This window comes from Propithecus coquereli, unplaced genomic scaffold (genome assembly GCF_000956105.1).
Source record: "Propithecus coquereli isolate 6110/MARCELLA unplaced genomic scaffold, Pcoq_1.0 Scaffold241, whole genome shotgun sequence".
Classification (NCBI taxonomy): domain Eukaryota; kingdom Metazoa; phylum Chordata; class Mammalia; order Primates; family Indriidae; genus Propithecus; species Propithecus coquereli.
The window spans coordinates 636,504-651,835 of NW_012147964.1; the positions used below are offsets into that span (position 1 = coordinate 636,504).

The window sequence follows — 15,332 nt, forward strand, 5'->3', positions numbered from 1 at the left end:
AACTCAAACCCCAATTCTGTTCTGCTAGCTGTGTTCAGGCTGGTCTCGAACTCCTGAGCTCAAACAATCCGCCCGCCTCAGCCTCCCAGAGTGCTAGGATTACAGGCGTGAGCCACCGCGCCCAGCCTTACAATAAATCTTTTAATATTTAATAATAATTTATTAATATACAAAAAATTACTAATGATCTATTTTACTAGGTCTTCGAAGTCTAGCGTCTATTTTACACTCCAGGGTATCTCACTCACGATGCTAGAGTTTCATTGGGAACACTTTGATCTGTTAGTTTAGGTGCCACGAAATTTACAGTTGAAAAGGTAAATTCTCATACTCAAGTTGTGGCAAACGCACTTAAACCCTTCCCAGCCACTGAATCAAGCGTCATCTTTTAAAAATGGAGATTTCAGTCACTCACCGTAGAAATCACCCTTTGAAAATGTGCGGTTCAGGGGTGCTCTGTGCATTCACAGTGAGCATCCGTGTTTAAGTTTTAATCTGAGTTAAATTAAAGACATTTAAATAAAAGTGCACTCAATAAAAGTAAAAACCCAGTTCACCCTCGAGCTAGCCACGTTTTGAGTGCTCAGCAGCCGCAAAGCCGGGGCTACCGTTTTGGAGATGCAGGTGTATCTCGGAGAGCCTACTTCCTCCCTATGCATCTATGTCTGCAAAGAGAATCGAAATCGTTGAAGAACAGTAACCCCGGCCACGGCCGCCATCTGCAGTGTGTCACCATTAATGGCGTTTTGTCGATGGGCCTCTGCAAAGACAGGCTGAACTAGGGGCAGCTCCTATAGTGAGGGGGTGAGAGCAGAGACCCCAGGAGGGGCAGGAACTTGGACCTGGAACCTGGCTCTGTCTGCTCTTCCCAACCCTCTGCCCTCCACGCTGCGTGTTCTGTCTCTGCCCGGGCAGGGATCTGCGTGGCAGACCCCTACGAGGTCACGGTGATGCAGGACTTCTTCATCGACCTGCGGCTGCCCTACTCTGTTGTGCGCAACGAGCAGGTGGAAATCCGGGCCATCCTCTACAATTACCGGGAGAAGGAAGAGCTCAAGGTGGGCCCCTGGCGTGGCGGAGACCAGACGGAGGCTGGAAGGGGGCAGCCCGTCGCGCACCCCCTCGCCTTCATACCTTCTCTCCCTGCCAGGTGAGGGTGGAACTGCTCCACAATCCAGCCTTCTGCAGCCTGGCCACCGCCAAGAAGCGCCACCAGCAGACTGTCACCATCCAGCCCAAGTCCTCGCTGGCTATACCTTATGTCATCGTGCCCCTGAAGGTCGGCCTTCAGGAGGTGGAAGTCAAGGCTGCCGTCTACAATCGCTTCATCAGCGACGGTGTCAGGAAGACCCTGAGGGTCGTGGTGAGTTCTCGGGGCACCCGCAGCCCCTTGTCCTTCAGGGAAGGCTCTTGGTCTCTGGACTGTTGACCCATGTTGGAGACCCAGGCTCTGGGACACAAACAATCACCGTGCCCAGCTTAGGAGATTCAGAAGTCCTAGAAGTCCAGGAGCAGAGCTAGGATTAGGGTAAGGCGGGGGAGATATCAGCCCCAGGCACAGAATTTTAGGGGGTGCCAAAAAGCTCAGTAATCAAGATCGATGCTACTTTTTTATATTTTTTTAATTTCGTTTTTTTAATTGTTACATAATAGTTATACATATTTATAGGGTACATAGTGATGCTTTGATACATATAATGTAAAGTGATCAGATCAGGGCAATTGGCATATCATCATCTCCAGCATTTATTATTTCTTTGGGAACATTTAATATCCTCCTTCTAGCTATCGGAAACTATATATTATTGTTAACTGTAGCCGTCCTCCAGTGGTGTAGAACAGTAGGACTTATTCCTCCCATCTAGGTGTAATTTTGTATCCTTTAGCAAATGTCCCCCATCCTTCCCTCTACCCTTCCCAGACTCCAGTATCCTCCGTTCTACTTTTTACTTCTATGAAATCAGCGTTTTTTAGCTTCCACTTATGAGTTGAAAACATGCGGCGTTTTTGTTTTTGTTTTTTTTATAGAGACAGGGTCTCGCTCTTGCTCAGGCTGGTCTTGAACTCCTGAGCTCAAGCAATCCTCCCGCCTCGGCCTCCCAGAGTGCTAGGATTACAGGCGTGAGCCACCGCGCCCGGCCTGCATGCGGTGTTTAACTTACTTGCCCGGCTTATTTCACTAAACATAACGTCCCCCAGTTTCACCCGTGTTGCCGCGAACGACAGGATTTCATTCTTTTTTATGGCCGAATAGTATTCCACTGTGTGTATACACCACATTTCTTTATGAGATCAATGATATTTTAATGCAGGTTAAAAATTATTATCACTGCCGTGATTATTATGTTAAATGATATTTCCTCTTATTCCGTTTTATTTCCATTTTTATTGGAGCAAAATACACATGACATAAAAGTTAGCATCTTAACCGTTTTTAATTGCACAGTTCAGTGGCATTAAGGACATTTGCATTGCTATGCAACCATCCCCACCCTCCATCTCTGGAATTCTTTTTGTCTTGCAGAACTCTCCAGATACTCTACACCCTTTAATGGAATTTTTTAAGAAATCAAGAGGTTAATAAAAAATATCGACAGTGAACGATTATCAATATTTTAAATAGAGACAGGCTTCTATAGCGTCAAGCCAAGCCATATAAGAGCCTAAGGCAAAAGAAAAAACGAGTTCCCCCGTGTATATGTTTGCATGTTAATTGCATGTTAATATTAATGGTTAATTCTTTCAAAATGTTAACATACTTGAAAAAATATTGAAACACTGAAAGGCAAGTATATGAAAACTGACAATGTCATTTCATCTTGAGATGTGTTTCTACCCAAACCAGAATTTATTATAATTTCTATTTTCTAGCTTTAATGGAAACACGTTCATATTTTTTTTCAACGAATGCTGTGAGATAAAATGAACCATTAAAAAAATACACGAAAACATATACTTAGGGACGTAGGTGTGTTTGCTTTGGTCTCCGGCACAAAAATGTCTCAGTACAGAGCTCCTGAGAGTGAAACCCAGGAGTGTGTTGGAAGCAATTGTGCCCAAGTCTTCCCAACTCTGGACTCACTGCTGTCGGTAGCTTGAAATCAATTATGCTGGGGGTGTTTACACCGCAGAAATTGGCAGTGCTGCCAATCAGAGCCTGCCTTCCTGGAGAGCTGGCTGTTACTCTTTTGTCAGCATATTATTGGAGGAAACTCACTCTCCAAAGGAAAACCTGGGTGTTATTACCAGGTGAAAGGAGAATTAAGTTCTGGGAAGGCAAAAACAGCAGCTGTCCACCATGGGAGTTTTTTTTTTTGTAGACACACGTGAGGGCTTGACTTACACTTTTAATATAGTACTAACTAACATAGGTTATATTTATTGAGCATTTACTATGTGCCTGGCACTGTGCTGAATCCTTTATGCACATTTTTTTATTTAAGAGATATTTGAGAGAAACGAGGTTAAAAACACAGGCTCTGGAGCCAAACTACCAGGTTCAAACTCAAACCCCAATTCTGTTCTGCTAGCTGTGTGACCTTGGGCAGGTTACTTAACCTCTCTGGTCTCCTCATCTTTAAAAATGAGATGGATAATAGTAGTACCCACCCCACTGGGTTGTTGCGAGGATTAAATGAGTTAACCCGAGTAAAGCTTCTAGGCACATGTGAAGATTTCTAAAGGTTTTAGGATTTCGTTATTAATTTATAATTCTGTGATGAATTGGCACAACACATCACATATGTGGTATAGGGTAGGTGTGTTTGCATCACCTCCTCCTCATAAGGGAGGAAGATGAAGCACAGAGAGGTTAAGTAACTGATCCCTAGTCACACAGCTAGAAAAGGGTGAAGCCAGATTCAGAGACGTTGACGCCTGTGCTAGGGTAATCTTCACAACAGTGCGCTCCTGACCCTCTGTGTGTCTGTCTGTCCTTTTATTCACCCGACCCCTGCCACCACCACCACCACCACTGCATAGCCGGAAGGAATTAGAATCAACAAAACTGTGGCGGTTCGCACACTGGATCCAGAACACCTGGGCCAAGGTGAGTGAGTTGCAGGAGTTGGCCCCACGCCCTGGGAATGGTCATGGCGGGCAAGGTGGGAGGAGGAGGGGGCCGGTGCCATCGGTGTCTCTCACTCCCCTGCAGGGGGCGTGCAAAGAGAGGACATCCCTCCTGCAGACCTCAGTGACCAAGTCCCAGACACGGAATCTGAGACCAGTATTCTCCTGCAAGGTGAGACGCCCTTGGCCCTGACCCCACGGGACCCGGGAAGGCACGGGGTGGGTGGGGGGACGTGAACCCTGTGAAGGGATGCAGGGAGCTGAGTTCCATCTAATTCTGGAGGTGCTTAACCACTGCACCTCCCTCCCCGCCTTCCACCAGAGCAGCCCCTCTGTGATCTGTCTTAGAGACGCCTCCCGGCGCTTTCACCGGTAAATACGTTTCAGGAAGAAGCAGTTTCATTCAAGAGCAGAAAGTCTGGAGCTCACTGCTTGGGAGGGAAGAGGGGGCCTTGCAACCTGTGAGCTCTAAAGCAGCTTTGGGGCAAGAGCCTTGGTTTCCTCCTGTGTGATCGGGGGCCTAATAGTATCTCCCTCCAAGGGTCGGTGTGAGGATTAAATGAGATACTAGGTGGTGTTCTTAGTTCAGAGCCTGGCAAGTGACATTAAGCGTGATATAAGTACTCATGGATCTTGTTACCGGAATTATTTCACTGTTGCTGAAACAAGAGATCCAGGTACCGGGAGGCCCCTGTGAAGCACAAGTCCCCCTCCCCCCAAATGCAGACCCGGGCCCCAGTCACACCCTCCCAGTCCTTACCTGCCCCTGAGCACTTTGGCCCTGGGCAGCTGGGACCCTCCTCACTCCACGGTGGGTCCCTTGGCTTGAGCAATGTCCTCCTGTCTGGCTGCAGGGACTCCGGTGGCCCAGATGGCAGAGGATGCCATCGATGGCAATCGGCTGAAGCATCTCATTGTGACCCCCTCGGGCTGCGGGGAGCAGAACATGATAGGCATGACACCCACGGTCATCGCCGTGCACTACCTGGACCACACAGAGCAGTGGGACAAGTTCGGCTTGGAGAAGCGGCAGGAGGCCTTGGAGCTCATCAAAAAGGGTGGGTGCCCCCTCTCAGAGCGCCCCTCACTGCACCCCTGTCCCCTCTTCTGTGCCCCCACCTCCTCTCCCTGGGGTAACCCCTCTGCTCAGCCCCGGCTCCTTTGGGGACACTCTCTGTTCCCTGCAGGGTACACCCAGCAGCTGACCTTTAAACAACCCAGCTCGGCCTACGCGGCCTTCCTGAACCGGACCCCCAGCACCTGGTGAGTCTCCACCGTCAGCCCGGCCAGCCTCGGCCTTGCGCCCCCCTGAACAGGGGTGGGGTCCCCTAGGCCAGCCTCGCCCAAACAGCCCTCTGTGCGACACCACTCTGGACCCCTCTGCTTGCAGAATCCGCTGACTGAGTGTCCAGTGGTCACTGAACATCATTCAGGCACCGACTGCACGCAGCAGCTGGCTCCCCGGGACTGGGGCAGAGAAACGGGGCAAACCCATCGGGCCAGGCCCTGCCCCTCCCTGCTCATTGGCTGGATGGGGTGGCAGTCTCTGGATTTCAGAGCCGATTGGCTCACGCTCTGTGCCCACCCCCCCCAGGCTGACTGCCTACGTGGTCAAGGTCTTCTCTTTGGCCGTCAACCTCATTGCCATCGACTCCCAGGTCCTCTGTGGGGCCGTGAAGTGGCTGATCTTGGAGAAACAGAAGCCCGATGGCGTCTTCCAGGAGGATGGGCCGGTGATACACCAAGAAATGATCGTAAGAGACTGGGGTTCAAGGCACAGTGGGGCCGCCTGAGCCTCACAGGATGGGCGGGAGAAAGACTTCCTCCTGCTGCCACTGCCTGGTTCGCTTTGTGGGGTTGGGGATGATTAGGGGACAGAGAGATAAAGGAGCCAGGGGTGTCCCTCTAACATTGCAAAAACAGAGACCCGTGGAGCCCGGGGCAAGGTGAAAATGCATGACTCCTTGTTCAGGAATTATTAAGAATTTTTATCCCAAATGCAGAGGCTCTGGAATCCCCCGGGCACATCCAGCCTGTCCCCAGCTCCTGACCCCTCCTGCTACATGGATGGTGCAGGGGTCATCCTTTCTCCCCATCATCACTGCTAGCCCCTGGCCCGATCGCCCCTCCCCTCCCATTCAGACCTTGCAGAAGCCACTACATGGTCATTCTCCCACTTTCGTTGACACTTGCCACATAGCAGCTGCTGTGATGTTTTTTCAAATTCAGTCAGATCAGTCCTTAGAAAGTCCCGTGGCTCTTAAAATAAACACAGAATTCCTTAGAGTCCCGGTTCTCAAAGTGTGGTCTGCAAACCAACAGCGGCAGCAGCAGCCATAGTTATAGACTTGTTAACGGGACCCCAGACCCATTGAATTGGAAATTCTAGGGTCCAGGATTTTGAGTTTTAATAAGCCCTCCCCAAACGCCCCCCCCAGAGGATGCTGATGCGTGCTCAAAACACTGCTTCAATCTGACCTTTCGGGCTTCCAGCCTTGCCGCCTTCCCCCTCTTTCCACACTCTATCCATACTGATAGGAATTGTGCTCTATCCTGCCTCAGGGCCTTTGCACATGCTATTCCTGCTGCCTACCATGCCAACCCTTGCCCGCCTTGAGAGATGACTTCCTCAGGGACATCTTTCCTGTCCTCCCTGACTGGGTCACACTCCCACAGCTCATTCTTACTGCTGTGTCCTCCTCTTCTGCACAGCACTCATCAGTTTGTAATTATATATCTCTCGAGGAGTTGGTGGGTTCATGTTCATCTTCCCGACCAGACGAGGAGCTCCATGAAGGCTAGGGCTGGTGTCTGGTTTCTGTCCATTATTGTACCCTCGGTGCCAGCACAGTGGCCTTCCATGAACATTTGCAAGAAGAACAAATAATTGAATGAATGCTAAAGAGTTTGACCTTCCTGGCTCATGGGCGGGGGGTGGGATGGGCACCAGGAAGAGACTCAGTTCTGAGCAGAACCCCTGAGATTCTGCAGGGGGCGCTGATTGGCAAGTGTGGACACCCTGGTGACCCCATCCTTGCTTTCTGCTCCCCATCCCAGGGTGGCTTCCGGGAGAACACGGAGAAAGACATGGCCCTCACCGCCTTTGTCCTCATCGCGCTGCAGGAGGCTAAAGACATCTGCGAGGGGCAAGTCAATGTAGGTGTCTCTTCCCACCCTCCCCTGTCCTCCCCCCCGCGTCCACGCTGGAGGGTGAGATCTTGCATTCTGGACGTTTCCAGCCCTCCCCAGTACAACAGCCACCACAGCGGCCATAATAATACCTAACGTGTACGGAGCACTTAATAAGACCACCCCCTCTCTGGGAGTTTCACACGATTAAGTCCCATAATCCTTGTCACAGCCCGAGAGAGAGACTAGTCTTATTATTCCCAGTTTGCAGATGAGAAAACTGAAGCGCTAAGAGATCAACGAGAAGATCATTTCTGTCTACTTTACCATTTTCAGAGAGTTTTTAGCCCATTTTCCTAAAGCTCCTTTAGCCCAAGTGCTTTCTGCGTCACAACCTTGCTGCTCGCTTAAAGAAAACTCAGGATTCGGAGCTAAGGTGATCTCCTTAGTCCGGAGGATCTTGCAGGAGATGTTCAAAGGGGTCCCTGACCCCACGTGGGAAGCGGTGACAACCATTGGTTCTTCACTGTCCCTTTTTCCTCTGGGTTTGATTCTGTGGCAGAGAAGTTTAGAGAGACGGTCCCCCGAGAGTCTGTCACGGCTCCGTCTGCTTTAAACTGGGGTATTGAGAGTGCGTTCTTTACCAACTGCAAATCCTGCCTCTCGGGCACTTCCCCCTTGGGCCTCACTCAGTGTGTGCCTCTGTAAAACGGGGGTGATAATTTTTGTATTTATAGGATTCTCTGGAGGTTTGGATCCTGACTCGGCCACTGACGACCTAGGTGGTCTTGGCAAAATTAACTACATCTCTCGAGATATCAGCATCCTCATCTCCTAGGGTTTTATGAGGTTAAATGAGTGGATAGTAAGTGAGCTATGAGAGGAAGACGATGGTTGGATGAGAGGTGTTCACAGTGGTGTGCTCAATCGGATACATGCGACAGCGTATGAGTGGCTGTTTGGAACATCTCTTCCCAACACTTTGTTCAATGATGCCACGTCGATGGCTTGAAATTGGTCCTGGTGAAAGTATTTACACCACAGACATTGGCAGTCATTCTACACCAGCGCCCGCCTCTGACCCTCCCACTGGAGAGCCCATTGTTAAACTCCTACCAGCACACCACCCGGGGTATAGACTTCTCCAGGTGCATGATAGGTATTCACCAACGAGGCAGCTTGTGGTGGCCAAAATATCTGGGAAACCCTCAAAAACAGGCAGATCGAAGACATATATATGTCGCAAGGACAGAAACCCCTGGTACCCAGGAAGTGGTGCTTGTATGGCAGCAATGACCAGGGTAACCGATCCTCTTTCTCGTAGAGCCTGCCAGGTAGCATCAACAAAGCAGGAGAATTCCTCGCAGCCAACTACCTGAACCTAAGGAGACCGTACACTGTGGCCATTGCTGCCTACGCCCTGGCCCAGATGGACAAGTTGGACGGCCCCATCCTCGACAAATTCCTGAACACAGCCACAGGTGAGGGGCTGCCTGGCGGGGCGAGGGGAGATGCACGGCTGGGGTTTGGGGTGGGCGATTGTGAGCCGGGATGGATGACTCTAAGCCAGTGTGGGACAGACGGTCCTAAACTGAGCTGGGATGCATGGCTCTGGGGTGTACCAAGTCCTCACTGTAAACCACGCAAGAAGGTTTGGTGCGTCGCTCGTTCAACAAGTGTGTATGGAGCATTCAGTTCAAAGGGAGGCGTGAGGGCTGATGGGAGAAGAGAGAACTGAATGTCAGTGGGGACAGCCGAACGCTGAGACGTCTAGCACGAGTTTTTCTCGGAGCTTTTCCTGAGCTCTCCCAAGGCTGAACGGGGCAGTGAGCATTGGCGTTGGGTGGGGCGTCCTCTCTGCAGAAAAGAACCGCTGGGAAGAGCCTGGGAAGCAGCTCTACAACGTGGAGGCGACATCCTACGCCCTCTTGGCCCTGCTGCTGCTGAAAGACTTCGACACGGTGCCACCCGTTGTGCGCTGGCTCAACGAGCAGAGATACTACGGCGGCGGCTACGGCTCCACCCAGGCGAGTGGGTCCCCGTCCCCCGGGCACATGCATCCTGCCTCCTGCGGCCCCCACTGGCCTCCTGGAGAAGACGCTGAGACCCGGAGGGGCAGTTCTTCTGTGTTTTGCGTCTCCTCCTCCCTCCCGGTGGCTAGACTATGTTCTCAGGGGCCGGGTTCCGGTGTGAGCCACTCTCTCCATCTTGTTCTGGGTTCTGGGCCAAGTTCTCAGTCCCACCGGGCTCTCAATCTTATCCTCTCTTACTGTTGGGTTCTAGACCATATTCCAAGTTCCACCAGGCTTGGAATCTTAACCCTGTCTCACTGGTGAGTCTAGATTATGTTCTCAGTTCCATCAGGCTCCCGATGTCACCCTCTGTCACTGGTGGGTTCTAGCCCATGTTCTCGGTTCCATCAGGCTCCCGATGTCACCCTCTGTCACCAGTGGGTTCTAGGCCGTGTTCTCAGTCCCACCAGGACTCCCAGTGTCACCATCTCTCACCAATGGGTTCTAGATTATGTTCCCAATACCACTAGGACTCCCAATGGCACCCTCTGTCACTGGTGGGTTCTAGACCATGTTCTCAGTTCCACCAGTACTCCCGATGTCACCCTCTGTCACCGGTGGATTCTAGGCCATGTTCCCAGTCCCGCCAGACTCCCAATGCCACCCTCTCTCACCGGTGGGTTCTAAACTAGGTTCTCAGTGACTCTAGAGCAAAATCCAGCCCCCCTCTCTCCCTGGTGGCTACTAGACCGCAGTTTCAGTAATTTTAGGTTCTGGTTTGACCTCCTTTCTTTCTGGAGGGCTCTCAGTCACATTCTCAGTGTTACATTCTCAGTGTCACTTTTGGGTTCTAGCGTTCCCAGGCTCCAATTTTATTCTTTTTTTCATGAGTGGATTCTAGATACATTCTTAATGTCCCCAAGCCCTGGTCTAAGACTCTGTTCTCTGGATGGGGCAAAATCACATCCTCAGGGTTGCTAGACCTTCAATCTTACATCCAGATTTCTGATGGATTCTAGACATGTTGTCAGCAACTCCAAGCCCTGGTCTAAGTTTCTGTCCCTTGGAGAGTTCTGGAACATGTCCTCAGTGTCTGATGACCTCCAATCTCACTCCTGCACTCTCTGGTGGGTTCTAGGCCACCTTCATGGTGTTCCAAGCCTTGGCCCAATACCAAAAGGATGTCCCTGACCACAAGGATTTGAACCTGGATGTGTCCATCCACCTGCCCAGCCGTAGCTCCGAAATCAGGCACCGCATCCTCTGGGAATCTTCTAGCCTCCTGCGGTCAGAAGAGGTACAGTCACCCGGCCAAGCCCTCCTCGTTGTCACCTTCCACGTCAGCCAGGGTTTGCTGGGAGGCAAGAGGGAGGTCAGATGACCAGGCAGAAGAAGGCTCGGTTGCCGACACCCTCTCTTCTCTCTCCCCACTCTCTGCAGACCAAGGAAAACGAGGGTTTCACATTAACAGCTGAAGGGAAAGGCCAAGGCACTTTGTCGGTAAGGAACAGGAACCCACGCCCGCCTGGCCCACAACCTCATTCCAGCCCCTCTGCCCTGGAGGGACCCTCTCCTTCCTGTACCCAGTAGTCCCTAGTCCCATGAACTGACACTTTTTCTTCCCTCCCATCTTGCAGGTGGTGACAGTGTACCATGCCAAGATCAAAGGCCAAATCACCTGTAAGAAGTTCAACCTCAAGGTCACCATAAGGCCAGCCCCAGAAACAGGTAAAATAAATGAAGGCCCTATCTCTCACCTTCCTCCCACCCCTATTCTGATGTCTGCCCCACTCTTGAGTTCGGACCTAGGTATACCCCCTCCCATCTTTCTGTCTTCTCTGTTTCTAGAAAAGAAACCTCAGGATGCCAAAAGCACTATGATCCTCGACATCTGCACCAAGTAAGAAGCTAGGTCTTCTTGGCCTTCAAGCTGGGCTCATCTTGGCGGTCCCTCTGTCTCTAGCAAGACTTCTTACAAATAATATCCATGACATCCAATATTCTCCGAGTGTACTGTGTGTCTAGTACCGTTCTAAGTATCTGCCACAAAGCAGAGCACAGACAGTCCTTGCTTTGGACGGCACAGTGCATGACGTAGCAACAACTGTGGAAGTTGAGACCGTCAAAGCAAACTTCAAAATCAGCGGGGAAAGTTACACAATCATTCCATGATCTTTAAATGTTTCCATCACAACATAAGGATATAGGAAAAATGAAAAACGTAGTAATATGAGCATTTGAGTATGCTATAATTTAAAACACTAGAACATTGAGATAAAGGTGGTTTTTTTTTCCATTTGTAAAACACTTGTGGGGAGGACTGTAGTTTGGACAACGCTTGACTTCTCTCTGTATCACTTATGATATGGAGTAAGCATCTTTACTATGTCAGAGTAAATGGCCATGCCCCTTTCTAAGTTGGGATCAGCTTCCAACATTTTATCCTTTGTGCTTTCGATGTTATGAAATTTCTCCAAGAGTTCCTTTAAGGTGAGGTCCCCCCCACCAACCCCCAGCATCCCTTCCTCTGGGATATCTTCATCCTTTTTGTCTCTACCACCTTCCTCATTTATGCTAAATTTCCCTTCACTAAGCTCCCTGAACAGCTGTCTCTTCCTTCACACGGCAGCAGAGTACACGTTCCCATGGTCTGCTATTCTTGTATAATTCCATTGATGTTCTATTTGAAGTTCCTTTCTGGCATCATTGCTTTTCATTTCCTTGGTGCATTTTCATCTTGGTTGGCCAATTCCCTCTTTCGACGATCCACTGCTGTGAGACATCATGTGGGTTTATCGCCAGGAGACAAGGAGGCAACACAACTACGCGCTTTGCTGTCTGTGCATGATCTGGATAACAGGCGCTCAGTGACCGATCACCAACAGGCTTCGAAAGCAGGGACAATGACTGGTCATTGACCATGAGGCTCCTCTGTTATTTACGTAGGGATCTGTGGACTGAAGAGTGAGCCACTAAATTTATACTTTATGCAATTACTCATAGCTAATATACTGAGGTACTGAAATTTGAGCCATGTCGTTGGCAGACTAGTGTTATTTAACCGGATCGTGGTAACTAAATTGTGCAAAGAGAGGGCCACCTGTATTCTTGTCTTCATTTTCTAGAAGAACTTGGGCATGGAGGGGTCCAAAAACTCATCAAATGTTCTACAGAGCTGGGGTTTGAACCCATGCAGTTGGGTCCAGAGTCCGAACTCTTCAATTACCTGGATTGTTACACTACCTTACCTTTTTTCCCCCTTGGGGAAGTGTTTTCTGAACTTTAACATCCCTCTATGCTGATATATGGAAACTAGAAGCCTCAGCCGCTAACTAGACCCCCTTGTCCAGACACGGACCCCTGGGGCTGACCCCACTCTGGGACCCAATGCCTTTCTTCCTGCTCTGTCCAGGTACCTGGGAGACCACGACGCCACGATGTCTATCCTGGACATATCCATGATGACTGGCTACGCTCCTGACATGGATGACCTCAAGCTGGTATGAAGGGCTCCGCGGCTGGGTTAAGTGGGGAGGAGCCTCTGGGGTCTGGAAGAGCCTGCAGGGAGAGAAGAGTCCAGGAGAGATTTTTCACAAGCTCCACCCTTCCCCAGCTGAGCACCGGCGTGGACAGATACATCGCTAAGTACGAGCTGAACAAAGCCTACTCGGAAAAGAACACCCTCATCATCTACCTGGACAAGGTAAGGCTGCACCGTCCCCTGCGAGGTTTAACCCGTATCTGGCCAGCCTTTTCTTTTCCCCTCAGCTTTTGTCTCTAAGTCAGGCTGGCCCTTGGCTAGGGGAGACAGAGTCTGTGCTGTTGGGTGGTAAGGGGAGAAGCTTGGACAATAAGGTGGTCAACCCAGAACCACCTATAAACAGGTCACCTTCTGACCACTGATGTTTCAACCTTATTTTGCACTTGCTCCCTCCAACCTCTCATCAGAAGTTTCAGCAACCATTGGAGAAGAGCCACCTTGGTCATTTAAAAAAGTGCTTCACAGAGAGAAGAGACCTGCCTTGCCCACTGCCTCTGTCCCCACCTTTGTTCCTTTCTCCGCATGTTTCTCTCTTCTGTTATTTTCTCTCCATTGGGAACTCTCCTGCTCTCTCCATCTCTACGATTTGGGCTCTCTCCTCTCCCCTCCCTATTTCTTCCCATTCTCCCATCCCCACATTTTCCCTGCTAATTCCCGATACCCCCAAGTCCCCCCACCCCACCTTAGCATAAGTAACACCAGCTACTAGAACAGAACCCCTGAGAATATGGGGTCTCAACACAACAGACTTGTATTTCTCACTCACGTAGAGTCCGGTTCGTTCCAGAGATAGGGAAGGAGCCCTCTGCTCCACACAGTCACTCAGGGATCCAAGCACCTTCCATATGGGGGCTCGACCGTCCCCGGGATCTTGGGAGTCCTCTGCAGGATCCCTTCTTTCTAGAAGACAAGAAGATCATCATGCATGGGATGTTTTTACGGACATCGATAGCAATCTGTGGGTCAGAGCTCAGTGACCTGGCCACACCTCATGGAAAGGAGGGGGCAGCTGAGAACTGTGGTCTAGCTGTGAGCATAGGAGAACAAGAAGACGGACTTGCTGAACTGCTCATCCATCTTCTCCACTTCCTCTTCCCCGACCACCCCTACCCTTCCTCGATCCTTTAGTTTCTCCACCACTGCTCCAGCTCCCAGGACCCTATGCTGGACGGCCCCCACGTCACCCCACTGACCAAGCGCCTCCTTCCCACTTAGGTCTCACACTCCGAGGACGACTGTCTGTCCTTCAAAGTTCACCAGTACTTTAATGTGGAGCTTATCCAGCCTGGGGCAGTCAAGGTCTACTCCTATTACAACCTGGGTGAGCCGCCAAGCCAGGGCCCGGGGTCTGAGGGTCCCAGGGATCTGAGAGTTGGGGGTCCGACGGTTCCAGGGGTCTGGGGGCCCCTGGTGTGTGTGAGTTAGAGGATCTGAGACTGAGGGTCTAAGGATTCTAGGGACCTGAGGGTTAGGGGTCTGAGGGTCACAAAGATTTGCAAGTTGGAGATCTGAGAGTTGGGGGGTGGTCTGAGGGTCCCCAAAATCAGAAACGTGGGGGTCTGAGTGCCCAACAGATCTGAGCATTGGAGATCCAGCATCTCCAGGTCTGAGGGACGGAGAATTAGGGACCTGAGCCTTCCAGGCATGGTCTCTGGGATAAGGACCCTAGCCCTCTGACCCCCTCACCATCCCCTCTGCCCACAGAGGAAAGTTGTACCCAGTTCTACCACCCGGAGAAGGAGGACGGAAAGCTGAGCAAACTCTGCCACAACGAACTGTGCCGCTGTGCTGAGGGTGGGTGTCCCCAGGGAGTGGGAAAGGGTGGGCCTGAGTGAGTCACACCCACCCAGATGCCCCCTCCCATGGGCAGGGTGGGGACCCAGGGGACCCCAAAGGCCACACCCAGTGGACACCAAGAAGGGTAGGCTCCTAGGGCTGGCCACACTCTTGGGCCCTGGACAAGACGAAGGGCTAAGACCCCGTCCCTATCCCCACCCTGCAGAGAACTGCTTCATGCAAAAGTCGGAGGACAAGGTCACCCTGGAGGAGCGTCTGGAGAAGGCCTGTGAGCCAGGGGTGGACTACGGTGAGTGGGGGATGGGCCAGGGGTTCGTGCACGTGGACGGCGTGCGTGGCCGTGGCTCCGTGTGTCAGATGGTGCGGTGGCAGGTGCGGGCGTGGGTGACTGTTGGGTGTGAGTGGGAACGTGAGAAAAGGTGGCGTGCGTGCAACCGTGAGGTTGTAGTTGTGCATAGCCGCGGTTGTGGGAGGCCGTGATTGAGGACGGCTGTACGTGAGCAGCTGTCCTTGTGTATGTGACTGTATTTGTGGGTGGCTGTGACTGCGTGTGGGACGGTGACTGTGACTGGCTGTGACCCCGCACGTCCCTGCTGGACCGGGAGCCACATGCCCAGTGCACTTGCAGGCCAGGGTGCCTCCCCTGCCCAGGTCAGCCCTGCCCATGACCCACGCTGTCCCCGCAGTGTACAAGACCAGGCTGGTCAAGTCGGTGCTGTCGGAGGACTTTGACGAGTACCTCATGGCCATCGAGCAGGTCATCAAGTCAGGTCAGCCCCTGCCGC

General features: G+C 51.5%; 1 protein-coding gene across 1 annotated transcript in view; it reads left to right on the forward strand.

Moving 5' to 3' along the window:
• The window catches only part of C3 (complement component 3), a 30,353-nt gene that overhangs the window by 12,978 nt on the left and 2,043 nt on the right, over positions 1 to 15,332 (forward strand). Inside the window, 20 exon segments of the mRNA XM_012646121.1 lie at positions 916 to 1,058; positions 1,151 to 1,363; positions 3,982 to 4,048; positions 4,154 to 4,240; positions 4,923 to 5,126; positions 5,256 to 5,331; positions 5,663 to 5,822; positions 7,126 to 7,224; positions 8,522 to 8,678; positions 9,061 to 9,224; positions 10,348 to 10,506; positions 10,650 to 10,709; positions 10,847 to 10,937; positions 11,058 to 11,109; positions 12,622 to 12,709; positions 12,823 to 12,912; positions 13,966 to 14,071; positions 14,455 to 14,544; positions 14,753 to 14,836; positions 15,234 to 15,330. Of these exon segments, the coding sequence (XP_012501575.1) occupies positions 916 to 1,058; positions 1,151 to 1,363; positions 3,982 to 4,048; positions 4,154 to 4,240; positions 4,923 to 5,126; positions 5,256 to 5,331; positions 5,663 to 5,822; positions 7,126 to 7,224; positions 8,522 to 8,678; positions 9,061 to 9,224; positions 10,348 to 10,506; positions 10,650 to 10,709; positions 10,847 to 10,937; positions 11,058 to 11,109; positions 12,622 to 12,709; positions 12,823 to 12,912; positions 13,966 to 14,071; positions 14,455 to 14,544; positions 14,753 to 14,836; positions 15,234 to 15,330 (2,287 nt within the window).